General features: G+C 36.3%; 4 protein-coding genes across 6 annotated transcripts; 2 read left to right on the forward strand and 2 right to left on the reverse strand.

The window, feature by feature from the left end:
• Positions 1–261: 261 nt before the first annotated feature.
• FIB4 (Plastid-lipid associated protein PAP / fibrillin family protein) lies at positions 262–2,374 on the reverse strand. The gene is made up of 4 exons (XM_022291150.2): positions 1,893–2,374; positions 1,230–1,466; positions 941–1,067; positions 262–826 (listed from the first exon to the last, which is right to left on the reverse strand). Exons 1-4 carry the CDS (start codon positions 2,187–2,189, stop codon positions 612–614), a joined length of 876 nt encoding a protein of 291 aa, XP_022146842.1. The 5' UTR covers positions 2,190–2,374; the 3' UTR covers positions 262–611.
• A 1,520-nt stretch (positions 2,375–3,894) lies between these two features.
• On the forward strand, positions 3,895–7,933 carry LOC111018848 (Transducin/WD40 repeat-like superfamily protein). Of its 2 annotated transcripts, XM_088123558.1 has the most exons (4): positions 3,895–5,803; positions 6,036–6,649; positions 6,918–7,455; positions 7,633–7,933. In XM_088123558.1, exons 1-3 carry the CDS (start codon positions 4,064–4,066, stop codon positions 7,453–7,455), a joined length of 2,892 nt encoding a protein of 963 aa, XP_087979684.1. In that variant the 5' UTR covers positions 3,895–4,063; the 3' UTR covers positions 7,633–7,933. The 2 variants fall into 2 exon arrangements, with proteins under 2 accessions (XP_087979684.1, XP_022150788.1); XM_022295096.2 differs by lacking the exon at positions 7,633–7,933 and having other exon boundaries at positions 6,918–7,616.
• Positions 7,934–11,316: 3,383 nt separating this feature from the next.
• Positions 11,317–16,435, forward strand: FAO3 (fatty alcohol oxidase 3). 2 transcript variants are annotated; one of them, XM_022292937.2, is made up of 3 exons: positions 11,317–11,573; positions 11,707–11,979; positions 14,596–16,435. In XM_022292937.2, exons 1-3 carry the CDS (start codon positions 11,346–11,348, stop codon positions 16,318–16,320), a joined length of 2,226 nt encoding a protein of 741 aa, XP_022148629.1. In that variant the 5' UTR covers positions 11,317–11,345; the 3' UTR covers positions 16,321–16,435. The 2 variants fall into 2 exon arrangements, with proteins under 2 accessions (XP_022148629.1, XP_087980107.1); XM_088123981.1 differs by having other exon boundaries at positions 11,436–11,573; positions 11,677–11,979.
• Positions 16,436–16,759: 324 nt separating this feature from the next.
• PHO1 (phosphate 1) lies at positions 16,760–23,179 on the reverse strand. The gene is made up of 14 exons (XM_022288217.2): positions 22,778–23,179; positions 21,998–22,072; positions 21,678–21,900; positions 19,873–20,249; positions 19,531–19,602; positions 19,142–19,271; positions 18,804–18,924; positions 18,454–18,703; positions 18,254–18,358; positions 18,114–18,158; positions 17,871–18,023; positions 17,488–17,766; positions 17,230–17,375; positions 16,760–17,100 (listed from the first exon to the last, which is right to left on the reverse strand). Exons 1-14 carry the CDS (start codon positions 22,982–22,984, stop codon positions 17,010–17,012), a joined length of 2,274 nt encoding a protein of 757 aa, XP_022143909.2. The 5' UTR covers positions 22,985–23,179; the 3' UTR covers positions 16,760–17,009.
• Positions 23,180–23,683: the final 504 nt, after the last annotated feature.

The following is a 23,683-nucleotide window of genomic DNA, read 5'->3' on the forward strand; positions in this document are numbered from 1 at the left end:
AATACAGTGGTATGATCTGATCATCATAACTCACTGATATTGACTGAACTGTTGTAGTCACAATAACAGCACTTAGATATTCAAATTTGTTGCATATTTCTGTAGCTGCAGCACTTGGAGTTGGAACACTTCATCCCTTTGAGTAATAAAAGTCTCTTTCCACCTGAAAAAACCCTCTCTAACTCTCTCCCTTAAATCACTTTTCCACCCAAGTATGCTAACACAACAAGGATGCCTTAAAAAGTACTTTAAGCTGTCATAAGAGCCCGCAATGGATTTGGCTTTATAACATCATTAGAGTTATGTTTTGTAACTTAAAAGCTTCGATATCTGAAACGTCACGATCAAAGCGGAAAAGACGGATGGACTATTAACCACTTTACATTTCAGAATGGCTGGAAATGAAACTACTTACAGTGAACAATGTAAAAATTCGGAGACTTTCTGTTTTCCTCTTCCTAACTATGGCTACAGAACTTGATCTCTGAGTTTGAGTCGGTATCCAAGAGTCAATGAACAACGGTTGATGGTAAAACTGCGATACCGTGTATGAGATGTTTGAACTTGAGGTGGATACAGCAAAGGCAATGCACCATGACAGTAGTATAATATTATGAGATAACAAACACCCTGAGTTCTCCTCTGTCTCCTCTGGTGATCCGGGTGTCACTGTCAAGGTAAGTGACTTCAAAATCGCCACTTCCGGTGTTAGATGGAGGCCTTAACGCATCAGGAATCCGAGGTATTTCCAACGGTGGAAGCTGTGACAAGTTCCCAGTTGCTTTAACAGTCGTTTTCTCAAAAGTTATCTTAATCTTAGCAGACCCTGATCTCAGTAAAAGCAGACAGTAGAACAATGATTATGGTTTAGAAATGGTAGGTTGCATAGCAGTTGCTCCTTAATTGTAAAACCAAAAGGGAAACAACATAGAGAACCAACCTATGACTTCAAACTTGTGAGCCAATGTTGCAGTGACTTCAGCTGGGGGTAAAGGCCATGGAGCACCTAACTCAAGCTCCACTATGTTATCAAAATCTTTGCTGATGATGTCGATCCGCTGAAAAACCTAATGACGAAAATTCGAAAGTCAGCTAGAAGAAAGAAGAACATTGTTCTCAAACGTTTCCATGATTTGATATATAATTCAGTAAAAACATGAACTGTCTGATTCTCTAGAAGAGCACAATTGAGAAACAACCAAATACGATGGAATCAAGAAATACTGCACCTGACCAAGAGTAATGGGAAGTAGCCTTCCCGTGGGAGGTCCCGGTCGACTTCCGCCTAAAGTACGAGATGAGAATGCGCTGCTGTATATAAGTTTCCATCTCCCTTGCAATCTGTCAAGATCAACTGAAAGGTCCACAGGCCCTCCAACAGCTTCAATCTCTTTGGCAGCCTCATCTGCCTTCTGTAAATCATCCTCGTTTGCAGCAAGACCTCTATTTAACCCTGAAACTGCACTCTGGCATCATGAAAACGAAAGCCAAACATTAACAGAACAGAAGCAGCCATTATGATTCAAGAGATTATGACAATAGAGTTTACTCCATCAACCATAACATATAGATATGGAGGCTACCCTCCTTATTGTTTTGGATTTCCTATCTTGACGATGAGGAAGAAGTAAAGACTCAAAATTGGCCCACAATTCAATAATCTATATGGCGATGTTGCATACTTCTTTCATCTCAAGTCTGAGCAGCTTTCAAGTATTAAAGATCGAAACCTTGGACAACAAAAATTATACTGGGTTATGGTATATTCATTTTTAACCTCTTGCTTTAAATCACTCTTAACACCCGCGTCCAACCAATCAATGGGAACAGAGGATTGAGGGCAAAACCAGACAAATCTGCGAATGGAATAATATTTTGAATAAGAGACCCACCAGTAGCTTGAGCTTCAAGGATGCAAGAAGCTCAGAGTTGGCCTTGTCTTCGCCATCAATAGACGGAGAGGCCGCCGCAGGATCCGAGTAAACATTGTCGGAAGCTGACTTCAGCGAGAAGCTTCTTCTGGGTCGGCCGTCGTCGGAAAGCAGAGGCCGCCGGCGGGAACTCTTGAGCCCGATATTGGGTGCAGTCCGACGGATTCTGGATGGCGAAAAAAACCCATAAGAAGAATCAAAATGGGAGATCTGGGCTGGAGACTGAAGGAGAGAGCTCACTAGAGCAGCCATAGGCATTTTGATTGATTGGAAATGAGAGGGCCGCTGACACTGTTTGTTTCCTGGGAAAATTATGTGGGGGAGAAAAGAAAAACAGAGGAAATTTTATGATCCATCGATTGAATGGTTTGCAAGTTTTCGTAGAATGTTCTAGAAATCCGAAGGGATGAGATTTCTGAAGGCTGGAAGCAGGATCAGGATCAATGGAGGTGAGAAACGAGAGCATGAGATTCGAGATGGTGGGACAGATAGGATTCGAGTGCGACAATATGATTGGTCCGAGCGATGCCAGGTGGAACACCCTGATTGAGATCTAGATTGCATCTTGATCTTACCATTATATATAATCTTTCTTTTTAATCTTATTTTTGTAAATTTTCTTCCTTGTTTTGTTTCAGTTCTTTTTCTTCTTCTTTTCAATCAATTATGTGTAAAAAATAATTGTTGTTATTATTATAAACTTTTTGTAGATCATATCTGTCGTATACATGTTATTTTCCATTTTTTTTTATTTTTTATTATCTGACATTTGGGACAATATGTACAATGCTTTAATTAGTTGAAAAAATAACAATAATGAATAAAATAGGTTTTAATGTAAAATGTAAGTCAAGGTTATTTTTTCCTTAGAATATCAGATATGAAATTACAAATGTGGCAGTAGATTCAAAACTTTGACTCATTTTAATTTTCTTCTTTTCTAATTTAGAAAATATAAAATATTCAATTAGATTTCGATGATAATAATTATTATTTATATTTAAAACTCAACAAATTACCAGAGAGTGGTGATCAAACTTCCAAACCTTAAGAAATATAATATATGCTTTATTAAATATTTATAGCATTGGTATGACTGGTTTAACTTGAAATATAAGTGTAAGTGACATATTAGGTTATGTTATTGGGTGTAATTTATGGGACAAACAAAATTATTAGACTGGTTATATTTATTAAAAGAAACAAAATTACTATACGTCCAAATAAACAAAATTTTTAAAATGATTTTTTTTTGCAAGGATAGATGAAAAAATAAACTTTAACTTAACCTAATATCATGTCATCGTGCATAGTCATTTTATTCATGGATATCTATTTGTTAAAGTTAAATTTGTAAATGCAACTTTTTTTCGGAAGGATAACGGGGCAAAAAGCCCAAAGAAAAAACTACAAAGAGGTACAACTTTGGAATAGTTAAATTTTCAATAACATAAAATGGTTGTTAAAGGAGGCTAAATTAACTTATTTTTCTCAAAATTAAATAACACAAGCTTTCTTTTCGGGCTTCTTTTTGGATCCATCCGTAATAAAATATTACAATTTAAACAATCAAAATTTTGAAATATTCACTACTATTAATTTTCAACGATGAAAATCCTAAAATAAATAACACATAAAAATTGACCTGAATTTGTATATTGAATATCGAGTTATTTATAATTTATGTATTTTATCGACTGACTTGATAATTAAAAAAGAACCACATTCGTTTTAGACAAATTATCCCATAAGATTTGGATTAACGTGGAAAATTTTGATAATAAATAACTAATAAGATTTTTTCCCAATTATTAACAATTAATTTACTTTAGAATACTTATTATTACGTACTAAGAAAAAAAAAGCAAAAGAAAAAAAAAAAAAGGCACAAGCATGTTCTCGCTTGCAGACAAAAGCAGAGCGTTTAGCGAAAGGAAATTAAATTCAAAAGCTCAAAAAAAGATTCAATTTCCCGCCCAAAATTCACAATCGTATCCCTCTTTCACTCCACATTCCATTCCTGCACTCCAAATTGAAATCAATCGCCAACACAAATCCCTTCCCAAGCAGAATCCCATTAATTTATCCATATTTATTCCCATTCGATCCGATCGCCACCGCCACCGCCACCGATGTCGGCTCCATCGGCTCGCCGACTCCGAGATCGCAGCGGCGGATGCGCCTCCTCCAAACCCCTAACTCCCGTCTCCACTTCCAGTAGAAAATCTAGCTCCGATGCATCCTGCAGATTTTCGTCGGCGGGAAAGGAGAACCCGAGGTCCACGTCTAAGGTCCCGATGATGGCCCAGAAGCCCTCGATCCGAGCCGTGCCGCGGGTGAACAAGGCTGCGGCGATCGCTGCAAGCGATGGTGAAAGTCGTGCTCGCTGGTCTACGTCTTCCGTCCCCAGAGGTAGGAGCTCTAGTCCTTCTGAGTTTTTTCGAGGTTCCGCTGATTCCCGCAGGGATCGGAGGGTTTCGGTTGATCGAGGGAGAGGTTCCGTAGGGGGAAATGATCAAACAGTCTCCGGTGGGGGGAAGGGTTCGAGTGTTAGAGGTTCCGAGAATGATAAACAAAAAGTAGGAGTTAAGGATCTGGATGTGATGGTGGGTGGAGCGCTCACTGGATTAAGGGTTTATAGGGAACTGAAGGAAAATGTGAAGCTTCGTACCAATATGGACAATAAGATTCGGATTTCTGAGGTAAAGCAACCAGCCGATGGGGAGAAAATTGAGGGTAAATCACTTGGGTTTAAGGTTTTGGGAAGCCATAGCGGGGAAGATATTGACGAAGCTTTAAGAAGCGATGGCAATGGTAAAAGTTCAATTGTTTCCGAGAAAGTGCAAAGGGTTTTTATTGTTAGCGAAGAACAAAATGAGAAGCCTGGTCTTGTTTCTGGGTCCAGTAGCGCAGATTGTCAAGGTGTTAACTCTAGTTTAGAGTCCACGAAGAAATCCGAGCAGAAGGATTCTGAGATTGTTAACGAGAGTGGACAAATAGGCGGAGAGAGGACTGCAAGTATGGCTGGTAACAAGTATCCAAGCAAGCTCCATGAGAAACTTGCTTTTCTGGAGGGTAAGGTAAAGAGGATCGCATCAGATATTAAGAAGACGAAGGAAATGTTGGATTTGAATAATACTGCTTCATCTAAGATGATACTTTCAGATATTCATGAGAAGATTTCTGGGATTGAGAAAGCGATGGGAGATGGTACAGTTGGTTCTAGTGTTAAAGTGGGATTAATGAGTACAAACGAGAGAGATACCAAAGTGGTTTCGAAGGATGAGACTAATGAAGCAGATATTAAAGCTGTGGTTAAAGGTTTAGACACCAAGGAATTGGAGGAAAGACTATTTCCTCATCATAAATTGCTCAGGAATCGGATGTCAATGAAATCAACATCAGGTAGTTCTCAGAGCAATGAAATCCACGCAACCGGACCTAATCTTGAAGTCAAGGTTGAAGATATGCCAATTGATGAGAACCCAATTGCTCTGGAGTTTTTGGCTTCCCTGAATAAGGAGCAAACAAAAGTCACCATGAGAAGCGAACAAATAGGTTTGGAGGTCTGTGAAGTCCAAGGAATGGATGAAAATACCTCTACAGGATTGCGAGATTCATCAGCCCAATTCAAGGATAAGCAGGAAGCGGAGGTCATTCTCACAAGCGACGAGATTCTTGACGATTTTGATGATCAAGAGAATAAACAGGGAGGCCTGGTTGGAGAGGAGACGGATGATACTGGCATATACCAGATGAATGAAATAGGCATTAAAACCTCAACCGGTGGATGGTTTGTGTCGGAGGGAGAGGCTGTCCTTCTTACTCACAATGATGGTTCGTGCTCATTCTACGATATCACTAATACTGAGGTATGCATTTTAGCCTCCAATAAAGGCTTGCTCATTTCTTAATAATCTCATGATTTACTAATATTTAACGGTTCTTTGGAATGACCCTGGAAAACCAGGTTAATTCACGTGCAACTTGATGGATGACGGTCTAATAATTGATCTAAAATGGTTTTATGAGTATCCCCCTGTTGTATAGACTACTTGATGTATGCCGGAATTTATTCTTTACCTAATATGTTCATCTGTTTAGGAGAAAGCTGTATACAAGCCCCCGGCAGGAATCTCACCCAATATCTGGAGAGACTGTTGGATAATACGTGCCCCTGGAGCAGACGGCTGCTCTGGAAGATATGTGGTGGCAGCATCAGCTGGGAATACGATGGATGCAGGATTTTGTTCTTGGGATTTTTACAGCAAAAATGTACGAGCTTTCCAGATTGAGGGTGCAATGACCTCTTCAAGGACGGCACTTGCTCCCTTACCCCATAACATTGTGCAGAAGCGATATGCTCCCAGTTATATGCTGGTACCAGAAACTGAACAGTGGTGGTACAAGCCATGTGGACCTCTGATTATTTCAACTGCTACCTGTCAAAAGACAGTAAAAGTTTTTGATGTTCGTGATAGCGACGAAATTATGAACTGGGAAGTGCAAAAGCCTGTGGCAGCAATGGATTATTCTAGTCCCTTGCAGTGGAGAAACAGAGGGAAAATAGTTGTAGCAGAAACAGAAGCAATATCTCTATGGGATGTTGCTTCCACGAGTGCGCAGGCATTACTCACTGTTCATTCGCCTGGGCGCAAGGTTTCTGCTCTTCACGTTAACAACACAGATGCTGAGTTGGGGGGAGGGGTTCGGCAAAGGTGCTGTGATCCTTTTGTTGCTCTTTTTGCTGCTTAGATGGTTGCTTGGAAAAGGCCTAAAATTCCTTTGAAGATGATTTTTTGATCTAATCATATATATTTATCCATAGCCTATTACTTTTTGAAAATCAAACTTTTGCTATAAACTTGTTATATCCAGTAAAACTGTCCGTAAGTGGCTTTCACACACACCAGCCTGTTTTTCCTTCTGATAAGTTTTTCTTTTATCCCTCATTTATACTGAGAAGTTTTGATTTGAAATATGCAGAGTAAGTTCATCAGAAGCAGAAGGAAACGATGGTGTATTCTGCACCTCTGATTCGGTAAATGTTCTGGACTTCCGCAGCCCATCTGGAATAGGCCTAAAGTTGCCGAAAGTCGGTCTCGGCGCACAGTCGGTCTTCTCTCGTGGAGATTCTGTGTATGTTGGTTGCTCCAGCGTCAGGTCAGGAGGGAAAAAGCCTGCGGCTGCTTCTTCAGTGGTGCATCAGTTTTCTATTCGGAAGCAGGGCCTGTTCTGTACTTATGCACTGCCAGAGACTAATGCACACATCCATCATACAGCAGTAACTCAAGTTTGGGGGAATTCAAATATTGTCATGGCTGTCTGTGGACTGGGGCTGTTTGTATTTGATGCCTTGAATGATGAAGGCTCACAATCCTCCTCTGCTGATAGTGAAGGCACCCAAGTGGTGAGGGAAGTTGTTGGTCCAGATGATTTGTATTCGCCTTCCTTCGATTATTCGACGTCTCGAGTGCTGCTTATATCAAGGGATCGCCCTGCATCATGGAAACAATTATCATAGGTAATTATAATTTCAGTTGCTGGCCAGCCAAATGCTGTTTGGTTTGGTTTGTCTTCGAGAGTTGTTTAAGATGTGTCTTATTTTAGTGTTCTTATGTAAGATGGTAGAGCAATAGTTCTCTATTTATGGTTAATGAGATTATGTTTGAATGGTTGCTGTGATTTATCTTTCATACAGAAAAGGGATGAAGTTGTCAAGTTTCTGGAAACTTCAGCTACAAGGTAGACATAACTCCTTGGAATTAGAATAATTTCCAATAACTTGCTTTTGAATTTGTTGCAAGCCAGGTTTTACTCCAAGTTCAAGAAGATATTTGGGCTATTTGGGAGTCGAGTTTAAAAATATTAGTGAAAATATTTTTGGCTAGCATTGGTCCACATTTGTAATTTCCTGTTTTCGCGGGCCCATCCAGTGTCAACTTGACTTATTTCCATTCTTAAAGAAAATACAATATTAGCTGTTAAATAATTTCCAGCAACTTATAATAATTTCTCAAATATCATTCATTACCTAAACATCAAGATCGAAAATAAATACTTCATTCAACTACAATGTATTTCCTATCTCATGATGCTAAATAATTTATGAGTGACCATAAATTCATACAACATAGAGGGACATTTTTTCTAGAAAATAATATCTTTTCAAGTTAGGACCATTTGGTCCAAAATAATAACAACTTTTTAAATTAGTTTTAGAATTAAAGTGCTAGAGATTTTTTGTTTTTAATTTCTAAATTTTGATTGGAATGAGCCACACTGGTGTAGACACGTACAATGCACCGTCATTCAACACGTGTAATGCATAATCGAAATTTTTAATTAAAAATTATTTTTTCTGGTTATCTTTTTCTCTGAGATGAGCTGGTTAAATCAAAATATTTTCTCTTGTTTGTGCATACTTTTTTTAATCAAATAATTTGATCAGTTATTTATTTGTTTTTTACAAATTTTTTGGAGCCGTCTTCTTTCTTTTCTTTTTCTACGATCGGTAAATTCAATATATGGTAAGTAAAAAAATAAAATATTGCTTTCGAAAAAAATGACATGATCTCAATTTTGTAGAGTTTTCAATATCAAACAAATGTTTACGGAAAAAAATTGTGGCTCATAAAAAATTATTTCAATTAACAAGTATTTTATAATTCTTCAAATAAGTTAGAAATCTTATTATTACTCATTAGTGTTCATATTCCTAATTTTTATGTGTTTTTTTTTATCAATTATGGACAGTAATAATTTATGCTATATATATAGGGAATTATTAGGGAATGAAAATATAATTAATATTTTATTATTTAAGGAATTCAACCACATAACTTAACATTTGTCTTCATTAAAAAAAAACTTAGCACAACAAATTGGAGGAATGAGAATTTTTAACCTCCAAGTAGAAGAAGTTGTCGTCAATTACCTTTAACTATGTTCATGTTCGAAAAAAAAATAGGAACTAATTAATTCAATTACTTTGAAATTGAAATTGACAAATAGATGTCATATTTATAGGCGACAAACAAGTAATAAGGTTTAAAAAAAAAACTTGTATTTACCATTTATATTCATTTTAATGAAAGTCATATATGGTAATAAACACAGATGCAATTTAAATCACTACTTAAGTGCTAGCATCTAATGAAAAATGTAGCATAAACATTCAATTAAATCATAGCGTCTCTCTATTTATTAAAATTAATTATTTATGAGTGACCACATCAAAATTAATTACATTCATAAAGGTCTCTTACCGTACTATTATAAATTATAGGTTAGATATATTTCATTGTGCATAATTTTTTATTATTTTGATCCTTTAATCAAATAATTTTATCAAGGTTGCTGAGTACTATTCGAACTCAAAGCAAGCATTATAGTTCAGCGATAATCAGCATATATCTCCGACTAAGAGGTTGTGAGTTCAATTCCCCACCTCCACATATTGTACCATATGGGGATGGAGATCGAACTCACAACCTCCTCTTGATTGGAGATATATACCAATTACGCTAAGCTATGCTCGCTTTGGCAAAAAGTATCCTACATTCTTAAATAATAATGTAACGTTTTATATAATTAATTGAATTGTTTAAATATTAAAGGTTCGAAAGTAAAAGTAAAATTATTATTTTTCCAATGTCATTGTCTAGAATGTAAATATATAAATATAAGATGAGAATGAACAATTTAAACTTAAAATTGGCACACTCCGCTAAGTACATGAGTAAAAAATATTTAAATTTTTTCAAAAAATAAATTATATTATTTTTCCATGTTTACCCAAATAAAAAACATTCTAGATTTAAACTTTAATAAGCAACTATAAATTTCATTAACATATAAAAAACAAAATATCTTATGAACAAAAAAAAGTAAAACATATATAGAGATGACAATAGACCGAAAGTGGCACACAGATGCAATCCCATTCTGGAGAAAAAATTTTCATACCTAATTAAATCAAGAAATTCTCGCCCTATTCAAGACAGGTCCCCACAAAGAAAACTTTATATATGGTAGATAATATGTAATCACAGATTATATGAATCACATCGAAGGAAAGAAAAAGTGGTTGAATTGCTCTCATTGATTATATATCCATATTTTTCACGAGCCAAAAGAAAAGTAGAGCATCGAAGAACAATCTAATGAATCCCCCCTCCCCCAACATAATAGTATTTCCCACAAGCCTCTCTTAAATTCTTGAGATATCTCTCCTAATTCCTAACTACCCTCTTCTCAACTTGCGTGAGTTCTATAGCTTTAATTTTAGAAGGATATGTATAGTCTTTTCTAGGGATTTCTTAAACAAAATTTTTCTCCCTTTAAATGTTTACTACTTCAATATATATTTTCTAAAGTTTTTTTTGGTAGGAACACTTAATATTTTCCATTCCAAAACCTATATATATATATTAAAAGAGATCTAACAATGGTTCCTCTCGTTGTCAATTGGCTTTGAGATGGAACCCCATGAATATTGATATGATATTAGAACCCAAAAGCTCAAACGAGCATTCGGTCCAAAAATGAGATCTAACCAAGATTGATGAGCCAGAAAGAACCACGATCTTGAGGGGGCATGTTTAAAGATCCCACGTTGACAAGAAAATGGACTTAACAATGGTTTATAATAGTTATGGGCTACTTCTCTCATTACCAATTAGTTTTGAGATAGAACCCATGAATATTAATATATTATAATAAATTATCAGCTGGGATACATCAATGTTTGCTTTTTTACTAAAATAAAATAGGAAGTGTATACGGCTAATTTTTTATTATTTTTTTAATTTAGATCATGTCAAATTACAATGTCTAAAGTTAAACTAGAAGGAAGAATAATCAAATTTTTTTTTAATGACGTTGATGGAGGCTGCTTGTAATTTCCTGCTTCCTAGTATGCAAGAAGAAGCTAAACTTTATATTCTTTCTTTATTTATTTAATTTTTTCTTCCTAGATAGAAATAACAAAGTATAGTATTTATTATTTAACGCGTAAACCTAAAAGGAAATATGCAGCAGTGCAGTACCAGTAGCAAAACAGTGCGTAAGTTCTACTCTATGGTTAAAATCTAAAAGAGTACTAATTATTAGTATTTATTAAAGGGTTTAGGGTTTAGGGTTTAGAAATATGATTGAAAAAAAGAGAAACAAAACAGTGAAAAAACTAATTCTGTAATTTTACTTCTCATGTGCGAAACGTGAGAGGGCAAAAGCGTCAAAAGGCTAATTCATGCCGTATGACGGACGTGGCCCGAGCGAGCCTATGATGAGCGAATGAATCGACAACAGAAAGTAAAGGAAAATGACCAACTAGCCCTTCGATCCCAAACCGTCTCTATATATAGAGGGGTCAGGTTTTCCGGCGGAGGCATTCAGTTATCTGCAGATCAGATGAGGAGATCGCGGCAGTGTCATCCTCTGTTGAGAGGAAAGAGGAGCGGCAAGTTCAGCCATGGCTTCTCTCCGGCGGAGATGCAATCGTTGACCAGCATCTGCGAGACGGTCCTCCCTCCTCTGCCATTCGATGATTCCGACGCCGGAGAAATCGATACTGCCGAGGCCGCCGCCGTCAAGGCGTTTTACGGGGTGTCCGGCTCGCAATCTCCGATTCCGGACGAGGTCAGTTTGATTAACGGAGGCGAATTCTTCTTCTTGTTCTTCTTCGATTTTTAATTAAATGATCGGTTTTGTTGTGTTGCGTTGCTGATGCTGATGGATGAAGTGTTTGTGTTTTGCGGATTGAAATTAAAAGGTTGCGGAGACGCTGGGGAAGAGAGGATTGATTGAAATCGTGATATTGGTGAGGGCGATGCTGTGGCTTCTGGCGACGAGGCTGGGGACGTTGTTGATTTGCGGATCGCTCTGTTTCTGCGAGAAATGGCCTTTCGTCTGCAACTTCTCGGCCATGCCATTGGAGAAGAGAGAGGAAGCTCTGCAGAGATGGTTTAAGCATAGGGTTTTCACGCCCATTCGAGTCGCTTTTGCTTCTCTCAGACTTCTTTGCCTCTATATCTTCTTTTCTCGGGTAATTCCTTTCTTCAATCTATATGGGCCTTTTTTTTTTATTTTTTTTTTTAAAAATACTATTGTGTTGGTCTTGTACTTCCTAAGTCTATACCTGAAAAAAGTTCATTTTAGTCCGTTGGTCCATGTATTTAGATAATCATTTTAGTCTCTCGATTTTTAAATCAGAACCAAACTAGTATTTAAAAAAAAAAATCATTTTTTTTTCAAATTTTAAAATTTACCAATTTCACGTCTTAATTTTTTTATTTTGGTTCTTCAGGTACATTTTGATTCTTAGATTTTTAGTTTTAAAAATTATCATGTTCCACAAATTTTAAAAGGTATATTTTTGTCTATCTAAACATAATTTAATTAGCCATGTCAGTATCTTTTTTTTACTTTTTTTATCAAAAGTTTGAATCTCCACCTATCAAAACAAATTTTAATATACAAAAACCTCAATCATCTCTGATTTTATACTATTTATTAATTTTTATAATTTATAAATTTGAATAGACTATTTTCTAAAATTTATATATATATATATATATATATATATATATATATACCCCGACTTCCACACCTGAACTTTATAAACCCAATTAATAAAGTTACCAACCAAGCATACTTCAGATAAATTCAAAGTAAAACCCTACTATCTAAGCACTTAATATTACATTAAAGACCTCTTTAATTAATATCAATTTTTATTTTTATTGTCAACTTTTCAGAAATGTTGTTGTAATCTTCATCAAATTATTTGTATTCTTTGAAATAAAATCTATAATTTGTTAATTTTAGAAAAAGCAATAAAGAAGGACAGAGACGTCAACTAAATACCTACTTATTAAAGTATTGATTTATGACCTAACTTGTGAGTGAAGCTGCTGGACTGATAGACATATAAAGTAGGTTCATTAAATGCATAACCACAAAGAGGGCAGCAAGGTAAATAAATGGAGCTTCAATTTCACTGTTATTTTTAATGCATCTTTTGAAACAAAATAATGCATATTTTATTGACAATAATCAAATAATTTATTTATTATGTGTAAATTATTTATCCAAAACTATCTTTTTCTTAATGCTATTTTTATGGTAAAATATATTCTTTAAGGAACTATTTATCTACAATTATCTATCTTATAATCTTATGAAAGATGGTCGTTTGCCATAAGTTTAGGATTGTTTGAAAACCAACCATTTAATAATATATATATTTTGAGAAAAACCATTTTAAAAGGTTTTTTTTTATACAAAAAGATTATTTTGTTATGTACAAAAAGATTCACGAGATTCCAAAGAGATTCCAAAATGAAAATCAAAGTCAAATTTCAAACGATTTGGTGTAGGACCCATGCCCAACAGAAAAGTCGTAGCCAGAGCACGTGCCTGTTTGAACTTTGTCTATTTTGTTATTTGGTAAGAGAAAAAAAAGGACAATTTTTGTGAATTTCACTATTATTGAAATATAATAGAAAAGTGACAAAAATGTTTTGATATATTTTTGAAAAGTTAAATTAATTATTCATATATTTTGATTAAATGTTAAACTAATGTTATCAAAAATATAAAATTGATTATATTGATTAAGGTGACTTTGAGATGGTTTTTTGGGTGGCTGAAATGTATATTAATCCTACTAAAACTATTTTCCAAAATTGTCGTAGTATTTGGTTGAGATAATAAAAAGTCATCATAAAGTTTCTAAAAGCACTTTTTAATCATACCATGAAAGATTTTATTTTTTTATTTTTAAATCCAACACATGGAAGGTGGGAATAACTTTCTTATCTTCCAAGCTATAATTGGATTAACATAAGATTGTACTTATAAAATACTCTAATAAATTTACCTCAAAATTCTTTTTTGAGTTCAATAATTCTCGGATTAGGAATTTATCTTAAAAAAATTTCATCTAGCTAGTAACATCATTTCTTTAGCATTGTATGATATGTATAAAGGAAAGATACTTCAAATTTATAATTCAAGAGAAAGACATGAATATCGAACCACTTCACTAATATTCAACACACTGATGCTAACGAAAATTTAGGGAACAGATGAATTTGTTAGACTAACCTAAACCTAATTCAATAGATTAAGGAATCTATGTCCAATCAGAATATCTTGAGTTCAAATCCTCCCACTTTTAGTGTTGTACTTTGACAAAAGGAATTTATTAGGCATTAAAAGTGACCCATAAAGTATATGTCCACCAAATTACGAGAATAGCCTTTGGATTTTTCTTTGTTGGTTTACTGTAGAAAGTTACGTAGGAAGTACGGTGTGGGAATAAAACGTCAGATTTCCTTTTCCTTTTTTGTGAAAAAAACCTACAAAGTGTTTGGTTTTCAAAGTTGGTCGTTTATTACAATTCAATTTGTTTGCTGTATTAAGGCAGGCATCCAATCTTTATCTGCATATAATATCTCTCCCTTTACATAATCAAATTTTACTTCTCTCTTCCTTTTTTCTTCTCAATTATTGCTGTTCAACTAGTTTCTTCCGTTAAAAAAAAAAAAAAAACTGAACAGACTTGAGGATTTCAAATTCAAATGAAAATAGAGGATTAAGAAGGATTTTACATATCTTTAAAGAAACTGAAACTTGATATAATCGTTGCTCTAAACAGGTAGATGTTAATGGCGAAAATCCAGGATGGGAAGCCATAAAATATCAGCCGGACATTGATGAGAATATGTCGAAATCCTCCGACGAGAGGCCTCTCCAGAAGGGAATCATAGAACCCAACCACGAAACCCTATGGTCCTTTCGACAATCCCTCTTACAGAAAGGTGTTAGAGTCGCTGAAGACACCCTTACCATCGAATGCGATGTGGTGGTCGTCGGATCCGGTTGCGGTGGAGGCGTTGCGGCAGCGATTCTCGCAGGTTCCGGCCAGAAAGTGGTGGTTCTTGAGAAAGGGAACTATTTCACTGCTTCTGATTATTCATCTATCGAAGGCCCCTCCCTCAATCAGCTATACGAAGGCGGAGGGATTCTCACTACTGATGATGGGAAAATGTTAATTATGGCCGGTTCAACGGTCGGCGGTGGCTCCGCTGTTAATTGGTCGGCGAGCATCAGAACCCCGGATGCTGTTTTGCAGGAATGGGCGGAGAGCCACAAGATTCCATTCTTTGGGAGCTCTGAATATCAAATTGCCATGGACGCTGTGTGCCGTAGAATTGAGGTTTCAGAGGACTGTGAAGAAGAAGGATTTCAGAATCAAGTACTTCGAAAAGGGTGTGAAAATTTGGGGCTTAAAGTTGAAAAAGTACCAAGAAATTCTCCGAACAATCATTATTGTGGATCCTGTGGTTATGGCTGTAGAAGAGGTGAGAAACGAGGGACTGATCGTACTTGGCTGGTTGATGCTGTGAATCATGGAGCAGTGATCATAACAAATTGTAAAGCCGAGAGATTCATTTTGGAAAAAAACAGAACTGGGAGTATGAGAAAAAGCAAGTGTTTGGGAGTCGTTGCAAAAGTTTTGAGTGAGAACATTACCAAGAAGCTTCAAATTAAGGCCAAAGCAACTATCTCAGCATGTGGGGCTCTTTTGACACCACCATTAATGATAAGAAGTGGATTGAGGAATCGACATATTGGGAGAAATCTACATATGCACCCTGTTTTGATGACTTGGGGATACTTTCCGGAGTCAAGTTCAGGGTTGAAGGGCAAATCCTATGAGGGTGGAATAATCACATCAGTCCACAAGGTTGTATCTGAAGGATCCAAATCAAGTCCTAAAACCATCATTGAGACTCCTTTATTGGGACCAGGGTCATTCTCTGTTTTGTGTCCTTCGGTATCTGGACTCGACTATAAGAAAAGAATGCTCAAGTATTCGAGAATTGCCCATTTTATAACGATAGTCCGAGATTCGGGATCTGGGGTAGTAAGGTCAGAGGGAAGAGTGAACTATAACTTGAGTGGAGAAGACAGAGAAAACCTCAAGGTGGGATTGAGACAGTCATTGAGGATTTTGGTTGCTGCTGGAGCTACTGAAGTTGGTACACATAGGAGCGATGGACAGAGAATCGAATGTAAAGGAATTGGGAAGGAGGAATTGGAAGAGTTTCTGGATATGGTGTGTCCAGAGGGAGGGCCATTGTCAATGACAGAAAATTGGAATGTCTATACTTCAGCTCATCAGATGGGGAGCTGTAAAATGGGAGTTTCTGAAAAAGATGGCGCTGTCGATGAAAATGGAGAGAGCTGGGAAGCTGAAGGTCTCTTTGTTTGTGATGCTAGTGTTCTTCCAACAGCTGTTGGTGTCAATCCTATGATTACTATCCAATCCACTGCTTATTGTATTTCAAACAGATTAGCAGCATTGTTAAGAAAATAGGTGCTTGAAATATTTAATGCCTGCATGCTCGGTCGTAGTCTTTATAACCTTATACAAGAGTGTTGATGTATTTACAAATCAATTGAAGAATAGAGGATCAAGATATGCAGTTAAATATGGCTTATCCATTTATTGTAATTTTTTTCAGTATCTTTCTTCTCTTCCCTCATCAATATTGCTATGAGTGAAGGAGAGAGAACAAAAGGAAAGGTGAGGAAAGACACTATTCCTTTAAATTTTGTGTTCTTGTTTTCAATTTCAATCTTCAAGCTACATGACTTCTGTTGTTAAGGATATAGCAATTTTACAGCTAGCTCTCTAACCAGGTTCTGGAGTTATCACGAGCACGTACACTTTAAACACACATGACAGATTTTGGCATAGTTTCGTCTGCTTGAGTAGCTGATTCTTTGCTAGGGACGAGCATTATTACTTACGGTTCGAGATAATAGAATTACATTACATTATACCAATCAAATTACAATGTGTCGAGGTGCCGAGCGAGAATGTTGTCGCTTGGGACCATGCGTCGGAAATTACACTTTGTACCTTCACAAGTGTAGATTAGAACAATTGGATGAATGAGACAGATCTCAAATTATACTTCAGTATAATATGATTGACTACCATCATCCTCTCCATGCGAGCTTTGTTAGGGACCAGCCCCATACATTCAAGAATGATCAGCCTTAGCCATCGGAGTCAGCATCACGGAATGGTAGGGGAACTGTCTTTACAGCTCTGTATTTTCCGACATTGTTTAACTGTTCATTCTCCAATCTGCGAAATGGTAGAGGATTAGAATGGTGAGATGTGTGGTTCAAGTCATTATCAAGCAAAACATGAAAGATTAAGTCCATAGCTTAAAATCTGCAGACTGTTGTTTCTATGGCTTTGAGCTTCACTGACCTGTAGAAATTCCAATGCCCGCGTCGAATAACCTCCAATGAAGCCAACAGAAAGTCTAGTAGTTTCGACTCGACACTTCTAATGTGCAATTTGTGCAATTGTAAGACGGTCTCCACCCAAGCAACTCTTAGGATCACATTCAGTACCTGCAAGTAAATTTACTAATAACTTTCAATGCTCCTTCGGCTTGTATGGATTTGATTGATCGTAGTAGTGTACTAAAGAAAATTTCGAATCTTATTTGCAGATAAAACTCACAATTGAGAGGTAGTAGACGCCTTTGTTCTTCAAGATGAGTTCGTCTCGGAGCCATGGATTTCGGGATTTCGGATTGAGAATTCCCCAATCCTTTGCAAAATCCCAGTACAACTGATAGACTGTGGCTACAAAGGAAGTGACCAAGACGACTATGAACCAGAAGCGGGTGTCTTGCTGAGAATATGTAAGCCTGGCACCGGCCGCCACCATGGCTGACACATACTTGCCCATGTTAGCCAAATGGTCCAAGTCATTGTCGTCAAACCATCTTCTTGCACACTTGAATGTACGAAAAATCAGTGTCAGTTCAAGAAAATATCTATAAGAGTCGTTGCTTTTGGCCATATTCAAAAAGGAAACCTATAGAAGTTTGGAGATGTCACCTGCATTGCACGCCAATAGTAAGGCAAAAATGAGATAAGGTAAGCCAACTCCCAGTATAATCTCCCAGATTTACAGATTTCGCTTCGATGCGTGCCAAAGGTTCCCGCAAAGAAATAGCAGATGGCGGATTCCATGAGCCTCAGCAGAGTGATCTTTCAACATAAACAAGTAAAAGTGATTAAGAAGCTGCAGCAAAGTCACCAAGAGTAAGTTTTCACTCAATGTGTATATATATCATATACCTGGCTTGTTAGTTGGTCTGCCAGGAAAGAGTCAACTAACAGAACCTGCAAAATATAAACATTTAAAAGGCTGATGTCCTGTTCTCTTCTCTAGCATTGTAAATGTAAAACCGCAACTTACAAGGCAATGTCGCGGTTACCTTGTAAAAAGGAGAGAAAATTATGTTACGAAACACCCGGATGAAATAGTAGCGTGTCGGGCGGTAGAATATGTCAAATGGGCATACGAGAAGGACAACAAAAATCTGTAGAAGAAGAAGAAAGTTAAAGTGATCATCAGAGGCTTATCTGCCAGTAACTGATGTGTCGTGAATTAAAGGGGATCGATCGAAGAACTAACGAGAAGAAGAAGTCCAGGAATGGAGTCAACTTGGGCAGGTGAGAAGCCAGTGAGTCCTAAAATCAAATGAACGACCAGAGCTCCAACCACAGCAGTCATGATGGTGGTGCATATAAGAAAAGCATCACGGTACTTGAGGGCAGTATTGGAGTGAAACTCGAAAATGAAGTTGTAATTGATCCTCGCATGTTTCCACGTGAACAAATTGCAACCGTACATGAACATGTGCAAGCTTAGGAGTGCAAACATGCTGCAAAAGAGGTAAAACAGGTGAAGACAGAAAGAAGAAAGGTAAGTTTTTGTCGGGAAAATGGAGAAGGGAATTGGGATAAATGTAAATTTAGAGGCACCTGAAAACAGGATAGACAGCATCCATATAAGAAACTTCATTTGGACGAGAAAAGACACCAGACAAATGAGCCAATGTTGCGTACACAATAAACAATGACACGAAGCAACCTGTAAACAGACCTGAAACCAACAAAATCACACTTTAATTTGCTTTCAAATTTCTTTACCAAATTTCTGTAGGAAGCAAAAAACAAAAACAAAAACACTTTTGACCATGGTGGGCCTTGCGTATGTTTATAGCTGTTGACCATCAATTTATTAAAAAGATAGATGTTGAAATTTCTCCTATATATTGTGTGTATGTATGTGAGAAGGAGATTGAATAAAATAAAATTACCAACAAAGAAGGTGACGAAGTGGGAATCTTTAGGCTGCTGAGGCCTCAAATATTTCATTGCCTTTTTCCTGTCATTGCTGGCGAAGTGCTGTGTGAATATGGATTCCACTTCGTCCATCAGTCTTACCACCTTCAAAATTTTATGAATTCCACCATTAATTTCCCAATAATAAGATTAATTAATCAAATTTCCATTCTTTGACCAAAAAGTTACAAACCCACCACTCGTACTAATCTCATTTTCTTCGGACATCTATAAAATTAAACCTTTTAATATAATATTCTATGTTGCATGCCAGACAGGAAATCACTATTTTCAATTTTAAAAAACTATAATATTTGAATTAATAACAACGTGGGTTGTCTTAGAAATTAAATTAAAGGCGTACCTTATCGGAGCTCATAAAGGGTGATCTCTTCACCTCTTGAAGATACCTTGGCGACGCCTTCTGGTTCGCCACCTGTCCCAGTTACGTTCCACTCTTTAATTAATTTACTCAAATATTAGCAAAATTAAATCCTAATTTGTCACGTTGACATAAAGCTTATAATTGATATTTCATATATTTAATTCAGATCAAGATTGATGAGTTCAAACTAACATTCCACTTAAAAGTTTGAGGGTGATGAATTTGATAAATTTAATTTATAATATAAATTCTTACCCAAGATAAATATTAATGGGGTAATTAAATAAAATGTATAATTTTGTTTTTTGTTATTTTTGGTACCTTGTCGAATTTCTTGAGAATCTTTACAAATGCCTTCATGTTGAGGGAAGTGAAAGTTTTGAGGAGGGCGAGGCCTTTGTATAGCTCAACGAAGGCGCCGCGGATCATCTTCTCGGCCCACTGGATCTTCTTCCGGTTGATGGAGTCGCCGGCCGCGTCCTTTTTGGGGTTGTTTATAAGATCCTCCCACAGCATCCCCATCACCGCTGAGATCGTCCGCGTCGGCGTCGTCGCCGGAATCTCCAACCGCAGCGCCATCTTCGGCTTCCCCTTCTTCGTCTTCCCTCTCACGCCGCCGTTTACGAACGTCACCCCGTGCCTTTCCAGCGCCGCGATCGCTTCCTCCGTCTCCGTTACTTCTCCTGACTCTGTGTTCTCTGCATCCCCATCCACGCAATTTCCTTTTTTAATTTTTGCAAAATTTCTTAATTCCTTAATTAATCCATGGCCTTTTAGTTTTCTCTAATTTATCCTATTAAATATCACAAATTGTTCTTGTCAATGTCAGTTTTTTGTTTGCACAACCGATTTCTTATTTACCCAAAAATTTATACGTTTCTTTTACCCAATTCTATATAATGTTAATTTAATGAATCTTTATGAGATTTCACTAAAATATTTAGTCAGTCTATATAATGTTAATTTAATGGATCTTTGTGAGATTTAACTAAATTACAAAAGTTACGTTTAGAATTTAAAAACTATATGACCCAAAGTAAAATAAACTTTTAGATTAAAATTAAATATAAAAAGGATTTATAGATTCCACATCGAATTTAATTGAATTTTGGAGCCACCCTCGTTACTTGAACCCACTTTACCATCGAACAAAAAATGGCGGTAGATTTAGATTCGACCTAGGAAGCCGATAAAGACTGGCAAATCAAGATGACAAGATCCGAACTTAAGATATTAAAGTAATAATTTGTTTAAGTATTAAGTGAGATATTTTAAGGAGAAAAAAAAACATCATAATTTTTGTTTCAAAGAATAAAAGTAGAATGAACAAAAGAAGGAAGATTCAACGGTATAAATCTCGATATATCTCATATTCATATCTCCTATTTTTGTTTCTCCTCTACAGTTTCTTACCTTTTTCTTTTTCTGGCTTCTGTCATGCCTCACCATTTTTTTTTATCTAGTTTTATATTTTCATTTCAAAAATCACAAATACCTCTTTTATTTATTGTCTTTTTTATTTTTTTCAATTTAATATATCTTTTTGTATTTAAAAAATACGAGGAAAAAAGATAAATGAAATGACAAATATTATTTTTAAAGTTCAAAAAAAATATTTTTAAATGTATTGAAAAGCATAGTAAAAAAAGATACAATAAATTATAAAATATATATATATATAGTAAATTTGAATTAAAAAGTGCCATAAGATTTAAAAAAAATTGAAGGTGAATCATTGCATAAGAAAGAAAAATGGAAGAGATAGAGATGTGATTGGGAGAGATAAAAATAGGAATGGATGAGATATCGAAAGTTAATAAATAATAAAAGAAAAACCAACATTTATTTAATTATATACTATTAGAGATATAGTGAACGTAGTTCAATTCATATATATCTTCAATCAAAAAGTCGAAAATTATAGGTGAGACCCGTAACAAGGTAAGTTTTTTTCGAATGAATATTCAATTGATTTATAGTTAAAAATTAATGAGACCAATGATGAGACGCCACGTGTGGAGCATAAAAGGTAGAAATAATTGGCGGGAAAATGCAAGTGTGGAGTGACGTAATTAACTTAGCTAATCAAAACGACCCTGAAAAAGGAAAGAGTTATAGGACGTTACCGGAAAAATTGGAGTGACGGGGAGAGAAGGAGGAGGAACGGGAGAAAGTTCCCGGCGGCGAAGTTTTACGGCGGCGATCCTCATGAATCCGCTTGAATTCCAGCAGAATTCCGAGCTGCTCCTTCAGACTGTCCCCTCTCTCCACAAACTCATTCTCTCTATTTCCGTAAAACTCGTTCACTTTATCCAATTCTTCATCCAACGTCTCAAAAAATATCTTCACCTATCAAATTCAATTCAATTCAATTCAATTACTCACAAAATCATTATTTTTTTTTCTTTTTTGCCGCAAATAACAATCCAACAGTAAATTAATTTACTTCATCTTCTTCGGAGAACAACTGAGAAAGTTCAGCTTCGCGATCTCCATTCGCATCATCGTTACTCTTCTTCACCTGAAAATTAATTAATTAAATTTGTCAAAAAAAAAAGGGCAAAATGGAAAAGAACATTTATTGGGATGGCTAAGGCTTTCTTTATGATGTGTTAGAGTAAGCGTCTTTTTCAAAAGGGTATCTGTTTTTGGGTTTTCTTTCCCATGAATCACGATGGTTTCGTGGACATGCATTGGAGACCAAGATGAGGGTTTCATTTTCTTAGCGTTTCCATGACGGAAAATCAATTTCTAGGGAAACAAACAACTGCCCAAATTCATGATAAAAATTTCATCTTTTTTTTTTTTTTGAGATTTTTTGAAAGTGGGTTATTGAGTAGGCGACACGTAGCTAGAGTTTCTCTCAGATTACTTCACCCAAACTCCCTAAGACGCCAAAAGCATGGGAGCCCAATGCCCAACAGCATCAACAAAATAAAAAAGTTTCAATTTTTGAACAAACCACCCAACTAGATTGTTCAACACAAAACTTCTTTTTCTGCATATTTATTCTCCACTACTATTATCTTCATTGGTAAATAAATTTGAAGTGCTGCTCCACTAGATCCCACCCCATTATTCAGGGGCTCGAATTGATTACTTTGATTGCAATTAATTAAAAAAGAAGAGAAGTGAGGGAAAGGGAAACGGAGAAAGCGGAGGAAATCAGGGAATTGGGTATTGAAGAATATTGGGCATGGAAACGAGAGAGGGGCCGGGGGCGTACCTGAAGGAGGTCGGGGTTGTGGCGGCGGCGGCGGAAGGCGGCGGAGAGAGTGGTGGAGAGATGAGAGATTGGTGGAGAGGGATCAGATTTAGGGGTACGGGAGAGTTTGATTCTCTTGACTTGCTTTTTGAGTTGCCAGTAATTTACGAAGGCGTGTTTCCATTCTGGAATCAGTTGGGCTTCCAGTTCCTTTGAGAATTTTACCATTTTCCGATCTCTTCTCTCTTCTTCAACTCAAAAGCAAAAGCAAAAGCAAAATCAAAATGAAAATCAGAGAGAGAAATTTAAAGAAAAGAGAGAGAGAGAGAGTGAGAGGGAAATTGGCAGTAGCAGCTAATTCCAATGCGCGCAAATGGAGAGGCTTTCCATATATAGTGTACGAGAAAGTTAGAAACAGAGAGAGAGAGAGAATGTGAATGTTATCCAGCCGTGCAAGATTCAAATAAGTAATAACCAAAATTCAAGCTTTTGCCTTTTCGTTAATTTTTCAATAATGGCAACATTGTTTCTTCAATTGCCTATATTCACTCTTTTCTACTTCTAAAAGCTAAAAGCTAAACAAATTTCAATGCATTAGGATCTTTATTAAAGTACAACGACTAAATCAATCTAATAAAACTTCTATTCGGGGTGAATTTGAATGGAATAAATGTCTTAACAGTTAACTACAACCAATGGTATCCCAGTAGCCATCAACTTAGTTTTTGATTTCACTCAAAATGTCTCATGCTAATCACTCTCGTTTGCATTCTTTTACAAATCCAACAATTCTCACTTCCAACAAAGTACCATTGAGCCTTCCCATTATTTGTCTCCAAGCACAACTTGATAGAGTACAACCACGGATCACACCATGATTACACTATCTGAAACTCATCACTTGATCTTTGTTCGGCACCTGAGGAT

This window comes from Momordica charantia, assembly GCF_013281855.1.
Source record: "Momordica charantia cultivar OHB3-1 chromosome 5 unlocalized genomic scaffold, Mcharantia_2.0 BLBB01000005.1, whole genome shotgun sequence".
NCBI lineage: Eukaryota > Viridiplantae > Streptophyta > Magnoliopsida > Cucurbitales > Cucurbitaceae > Momordica > Momordica charantia.

Coding starts and splice junctions, on each gene's coding strand:
- LOC111018848 (XM_088123558.1), top strand. CDS start 4,064: ATGTCGGCTCCATCGGCTCGCCGACTCCGAGATCGCAGCGGCGGATGC. Junction 5,804..6,035: donor ACGATATCACTAATACTGAG/GTATGCATTTTA, acceptor TCATCTGTTTAG/GAGAAAGCTGTATACAAGCC. Junction 6,650..6,917: donor GGGGGAGGGGTTCGGCAAAG/GTGCTGTGATCC, acceptor TGAAATATGCAG/AGTAAGTTCATCAGAAGCAG.
- FAO3 (XM_022292937.2), top strand. CDS start 11,346: ATGAGGAGATCGCGGCAGTGTCATCCTCTGTTGAGAGGAAAGAGGAGC. Junction 11,574..11,706: donor AATCTCCGATTCCGGACGAG/GTCAGTTTGATT, acceptor TGAAATTAAAAG/GTTGCGGAGACGCTGGGGAA. Junction 11,980..14,595: donor TCTATATCTTCTTTTCTCGG/GTAATTCCTTTC, acceptor TGCTCTAAACAG/GTAGATGTTAATGGCGAAAA.
- FIB4 (XM_022291150.2), bottom strand. CDS start 2,189: ATGCCTATGGCTGCTCTAGTGAGCTCTCTCCTTCAGTCTCCAGCCCAG. Junction 1,467..1,892: donor CCTTGAAGCTCAAGCTACTG/GTGGGTCTCTTA, acceptor TCATGATGCCAG/AGTGCAGTTTCAGGGTTAAA. Junction 1,068..1,229: donor TTCCCATTACTCTTGGTCAG/GTGCAGTATTTC, acceptor TTTCGTCATTAG/GTTTTTCAGCGGATCGACAT.
- PHO1 (XM_022288217.2), bottom strand. CDS start 22,984: ATGGTAAAATTCTCAAAGGAACTGGAAGCCCAACTGATTCCAGAATGG. Junction 19,603..19,872: donor TTCTCAAGAAATTCGACAAG/GTACCAAAAATA, acceptor TAACTGGGACAG/GTGGCGAACCAGAAGGCGTC. Junction 18,704..18,803: donor GCTGTCTATCCTGTTTTCAG/GTGCCTCTAAAT, acceptor CCTCTTTTGCAG/CATGTTTGCACTCCTAAGCT.